General features: G+C 53.7%; 2 protein-coding genes across 2 annotated transcripts; one reads left to right on the forward strand and one right to left on the reverse strand.

Moving 5' to 3' along the window:
- Nucleotides 1-257: 257 nt before the first annotated feature.
- Nucleotides 258-1,011, forward strand: DODA-1 (DOPA 4,5-dioxygenase; the record flags this gene model as incomplete). Its single annotated transcript, XM_036637441.1, has 4 exons — nt 258-429; nt 483-557; nt 617-683; nt 753-1,011. 4 exons carry the CDS (start codon nt 258-260, stop codon nt 1,009-1,011), a joined length of 573 nt encoding a protein of 190 aa, XP_036497710.1.
- Nucleotides 1,012-4,893: 3,882 nt separating this feature from the next.
- BLUS1 (Serine/threonine-protein kinase BLUS1) lies at nt 4,894-5,925 on the reverse strand (the record flags this gene model as incomplete). The annotated part of the gene is made up of 1 exon (XM_036637442.1): nt 4,894-5,925. One exon carries the CDS (start codon nt 5,923-5,925, stop codon nt 4,894-4,896), a length of 1,032 nt encoding a protein of 343 aa, XP_036497428.1.

Consider the following 5,925-nt stretch of genomic DNA (forward strand, 5'->3'; position numbering starts at 1 on the left):
AGTAGCTTTAAAAACACTATTTTTTGTTATTTTATGCTAACTGTGGCGGTGGTGAGCTAGGGTCAGGAATCATACCGATCATACCCTTAATAGCGTGCTCTAACAGCTGTTTACTCCGCATGTCCAACTTCCGAGGGTAGTCTCAGCCACACCGGAATCTTAACTTCATTCCGAACGCGCCTCCGCCTCCGTAAAGAAGTCGGGGAAGAGCAACAACAACAAAGCTTGAACGTTTGTGGTTTGTTTACTCTCTCAGAATGACCATGGTCACTCAATCCACGCTGCCCGCGCCACAGGACGATTTGAAGACTGTCGTCGAGAGTCGGACTCGGGAGTGGCACTTTCATATCTACTTTCTGCTGCAGTCGCCCACTGAGACTGCCCGGGCGCTTGCGCTTCGTGATGCTGTGCTAAGGCTTCGCCGCGATGGTAACACCGGTCTACCACAATGCTCATGTACAGCCACTGACGTTCATGCACAGGCGCGTTCGTCGCTGTCCCACTGTTCCGAGTGAATGAGTATCCCATCGGACCTCACCCCGCCGGATCATACGAAAGTTTGTAGACCTGAAATTACATCAGCGCATCTGTGTTCAGGCTAACCGGTCGTATCTAGTCTGGGTTCCCGACTCATCATTCTCAGATGTCTTCTACTATTTGGCATCAAATCGGGGCAACCTAAGGTGCGTAGATAACCAGACAAAGAGGCCAATCATCACAATGCCCAAGTCTGTATCTAACACCGTGCTCAGTGTCCTTGTTCACCCTTTGACATCAAAACAACGCCGGGATCATGAGTCCAGTAATGCCTGGATGGGAAATCCGTGGCCCATTTACTTAGATAGTCTGCCCCGCGACGGTGAAATCCCGCTCCAGTACCCCGAATTAGGCCTTGGCTGGTCAACATCGCCTGAGCAAGAGATCTCCCTGGAGGAAAGGCGGAAACGAGGAGCAGAGCTTGAAGCACTTCTAGCCAACGATTCGGAAGCTGCGCCGGCTCCCAAGGACTAGTATGATGTTTGCTCAGATTGACAGTATATTCGGAACGACTTGACTGCATCTCCCGCACGTCCGAATTAGTCCCTCCCAGTACACTCAAATATTCAAATCAATGAAACATCCGTTAAGGAGAAGCTGTCATCGCCATGTAACTTCAAGTCTCTCGAACCACATCCTATTCGCTTAAACTTATTGTGGCCCACTTCCTCGAGAGTGAGAATATCAGTATGCCGTTGCCCCACGACAAGTGCCCAGCAATCCCGTGCCACTGCGCGGTCACGGTCCATGGTAATAGTCCCTCCGTAACGCGTCTCTCCTTCGAAGGCTAGACTGCCTTCGTGAACTGCATCACTACGCTTGGGCCTATTACCAGGAGCATATCGCATCTTAGCGATGAGTCCACGCAGCTTCAAAGCGCCTTCAACCTTTGGGGCCGCGAAGTCGTTCATTGCAACATTCATATCGATCCGCAGGATTTGGATGGAGGCATGCGGCTGCCAGGGTACCTTTCCTACCCTCATAGGGAACAGTATTTCCCCATCAATGCTAGCCCAACTCCAACTTGGAGCCCGCGGCTTCGCTGGTAACCGCAGGTCCGGAGGAAATTCCTTACCATACGCACCAGACGTACGCGCTCGCCACAAAATGCCTTGGAGGATTTCCTCTGCCCAAAGCCCAGCAACATACGAACCGCCAATTTTGGTTGATCCGAAACGACTAGCAACACCTGCCAGCGCTGGCAGCTTGTCTTCGCCAAAAGTCAGACTTCTTTTGCTAAACTCTTCCACAATTGTATACCAATGTTGCAAGCTCGTCGTAGTTCCGAGGGATAGGTTTTTACGCGCTACCTCAAAGCTCATGGGTGTGGCGTAGTAGTATGCGTCATGAGGAATCCCGTCCTCTCGAGCCGTGATGGTCGGACACTCCCAATACATCTGTTCGCGTCCAATGGACAGCGTGAACTTTGATAGTGCCCACTCTTGCATACACCACCCGCGGCTATTGAGGAGGCCCCCGGCGATTGCTTGGCGGTAGTCCAGTGGACGTTCGGAAAAGATGAATCCTTGGCCCAAATTGACCCTTTTATGGGACCTTGGGGCGAGGAAGCCAAGGGTGCTGCCGGCGGAGTCCAGCGCCGATATTGTAACTCTCGCGTTGCTGTAGACATTTGCCATTCTCGCTGCTTCCGTGGCCCAATCTTCGGCCGAGTCTTGTATGATGCACACGGCGTCGATCCACAAATACTGCAGGCCGAGCTCTCTAGCAAGTGTTATAGCATCGAGAAAGTTTTGCGGCAGGACGTGCATTGGAAGAGCATTCTGATAGGCGTTGAGATTGTCCTTTGTCATCTTGCATGGAATATTTCCGCCCCAACAGTGGCTTAGACCTGCGTAGTGCCCAGAAACGCCATTCGTGATGAGTAGGGAGGCAGGAGCTCCGGAGATGGTCCCGACATCAATAATTCTTGTTGGCAATTCGCGTGCTGGTGTTGAGCAGGCCGAGTGATTCTCGACACAATTCTTCATCCAGAATCGTGCGGTCTCGAACGAGTCTGACGACATGGAACTGTCCGGAATAGCTCGCGCAAAGTCAGGCATTTTCCTACTTGCTCGATCTGAAAGACAAAAGGAGGAAATTTCTCCTTCATAAGGACGTGTAATGCTTATATCGAAAGCGCAACCATGACTTGTCTGCCACCGATCGTCCAACGACGTCGCCTGGATGGAGCGTTTCGGTTCCGTTTCTACTGAATAATATCCAGCGAAAAGAGCGAGATGGCGGATCAGCAGCCGATGTTCCGGGCGATGGCCGTCCCAGATGGCGCGGCACATGGCACAGCTCTGAGCGCTATTTTCGAGATCACTGGCAGTCTTGTAGTGAATGAAGCCAGGGCCATATCCGGAAAAGCCATGAGTTTTCCCCGAGATCATTTTCTCTGTCCACATACCATCCTTGGGAAGCTCATAGCGGCGGCCGAAGTCCGAGGCTATGAGATCGTCCGTGAATCTCTGGCAGAGAGCGCAGAGCGGATCTCGTGAATGGTCGCCAGTAGTGTCCATGGCGATGTCCGGATTTTTACAAATTACCCCCAACATCTGCTGTAGGCGAGGCTAGATCTGTGTTGTAAAATGCAAAACAAACAACAACCTGTGTTCTTTGTGATATCAGGATTCAGGAATAAGCATGAGGCTGGCTGGTGGTTTGTGAGTGATATGCCAGCCTGATTCGGCATCCTCAGGGCTTACGGACCGCAATTGCGAAAACCTGTGATTGGTTGCAAAGACCACTTTATGCAATACCCTTGCATCCCACAACCGACTTTGCCGTGGATTGAAGGCTCGAAGTTACACTGAGTCTTGTTGAAAACCGATTGTATTTGAACACGTAATGTAAGTATGGAGGAAGAACGGACGCGGGTGATGTCTCGGCCTAGAACCATCTCCGGCCGTCATCTTTGAGTATCAAATTGATGATCAACTTTCCTTTTTCTTTTGCAGCTTTCTGGACAATTGGAAACGTTCGTCTGTGAGCCCTGTTTCCACGACGGTGAAACGTATTAGGAATGTCCAACCACCGAAGCTGGACCTGATTCTGAGATTTCGGATTCGTTTCCGTACCTGGCGTACCCGAAAAGTACGAGAGATCGGGTAGATACAAATTCTTGTGGGGTTCAATGTCAATACATGTAGATGCAGCTTTTTAACTATCGGTACCTTATCTAGCTAGTCTCTCCTGTGCGTGGGTAAGGCCGCTGCGAGTGAACCCGGCGATCGTCGGGATCGCGGCCCAACAAGGGTGCTAACCAAGATACGCTCAAGAATGGCATTTTTGGACCGGTGCATGTAACGTCGCCATATTCCCTCGACGGGATTCGCAACACTTGATAGGTCAGAGACGCCCAATCAGAGTTGGGCGAAAATTTAAGGAGACAATCTTGGGTCTCGGCCGACAGCACAAGCAGCATCAACGGGGCCTAGCGAGAAGCTTGATTCCGACATATGTGGACCAACATTACGATCATATAGAGAACATGGAGAGGGAATCGCGGCGTACCAAGGCGCACACCCCATCATATCCACGCGGCGCATTCTGAATAGCAAAAGGGGCTTAGTTGGGTTCACGAGGGGTGTGTCGTTTGCGGATAGTGCGGATATGCATCGTGAACCCGCTTCCAGAGGAGGATCACACGGGTATCTGTCTAGCTGAATGGGGGTTTGCGACGACGGCTTCTTGTCGATGTGGGATTATAACGCGTGAGGTTCTCTTCGATCACCTGGATGGAATGGGTACTGTTTGTGGATCTAGGCCTTCGTATCACGCACCTGGCGTGGAAAAGCAAGATCGCGAAGGTTGTGAGGGGCGACTACTGCCTCCTCGCTTAACGCCGGACAAAAGTACCATGAAGCCGAGCAACTCGGATTAGTTCGTGAGGCGTTACATGACATTCAGTCAAGGCTTTGTTGGCTGCAACGTTTCCAACAGAATGGCTTGAGTAACCATAGTTGGGAAATACCGTACATGTGTTAATATTACTAGGTCCCTTGTCTGTGAAGTAACGTATTGGTGGGAGCGTCCTCCACGCATTGCTGCTATTGTTGACCAGCGATATTTCAAACCTATCTAGACGATGTCTTACACGGCCTTCACAGCCGATAGAACACTAAGTACTTCGTGATTCATGGCGACTTGGAACTTCTTTCTAACCAGTGAATTCAGGTGAGGCGTGGGGAAATCAGGGGCACTAGAAAATCGGTAATCATCTTTATTTCAAAAACATCGAACGCTTGTCATATGTATCCAAACAAAACATCACAACCATAATTATACAACGGGGGAGGAAATCAGTCCTCTCCCCAAAACAAGCGAATGCCCGCTCGCTCCGTTGACGCCCTGCTAGTCCAAATCACAAAAAACCTGCTCCTCCCAAAACGCCACAACCTCGTCCAGCTCCGGCCGGTCGTTCGGGTCCCGCTCGATGCAGCGCATCACCATCGCCTTCCACGCCGCCGGCACGTCCTTGGACGCCTCCGTCCACACCGCCGCGTCCGGCGACTGCTCCACCTGCTCCAGCAGCATCCACATCGTCCGCCCCAGGCTGAAAACCTCCGCGAGCTCCGCCGCGCGCGGGCACGTCCGCTTCCACTCGGGGAACACGTTCCAGTCCGGGAACCCCCACTTCTGGTTCTTGCGCGGGGCGCCCTCGTGCGGCGTGTAGATGATGCGCGGCTTGTTCTTGGTGGCGTTCTTGAGGACGGCGGACTCTTCTGCCTCCTGGTCGATGGCCACCTCGGGCGGATGCGTGAACATGGACACCCCGCTCTGCTCCCAGTCGATCAGCCGCACGTTGTCATCCCCGTCGACGAGCATGTTGCCCGGCTTCAGGTCCATGTGGTAGCTCCCCGCGACCTGGTGCGTGTGCTGGATCGCGAGGGCCATCTGGTAGCACCACTTGGCGCGCAGCCCGAGGGGGAGGCGGGTGTTGGCCTTGTTGGCGCGGAGGACCTGCTCGTCGACGCTGTCGCGCGCCATGACGGGCTGCAGGAAGCCGCAGATGCGGTCTACGTCCCCGTCGGGGACGACGACGAGGATCCGCGGGCGCGGCATGATGTTCGGGTGCGGCGGCAGCGTGCAGAGGGTGCGGATCTCGTGGAGGAGGGTCTTCTCGACGTGCTCGCGGAAGTCGTGGCGGGCGACGTCGAAGTTGACGCCCTTGAAGACGAAGGGGGCGGCGAAGGCCGGGTGGGTCACGGTCCGGGCGCCGGTTTTGCCGGGGAGGCGGCCGATGTGGATGAGGTCGGAGAAGTGGACGAGGTCGAAGGCTGCGGCGGGGCAGCCGGCGGCGCGGAGGGCGGCGAGGAAGGCGGTGTAAGGGGTGAGCTGACGGATGTAGTCCTCCCTAATAGGAGACATGCTTTCCGCAGTCAT

This window comes from Colletotrichum siamense (genome assembly GCF_013390195.1).
Source record: "Colletotrichum siamense strain Cg363 chromosome Unknown KSG_Cg363_contig03, whole genome shotgun sequence".
Taxonomy (NCBI): domain Eukaryota; kingdom Fungi; phylum Ascomycota; class Sordariomycetes; order Glomerellales; family Glomerellaceae; genus Colletotrichum; species Colletotrichum siamense.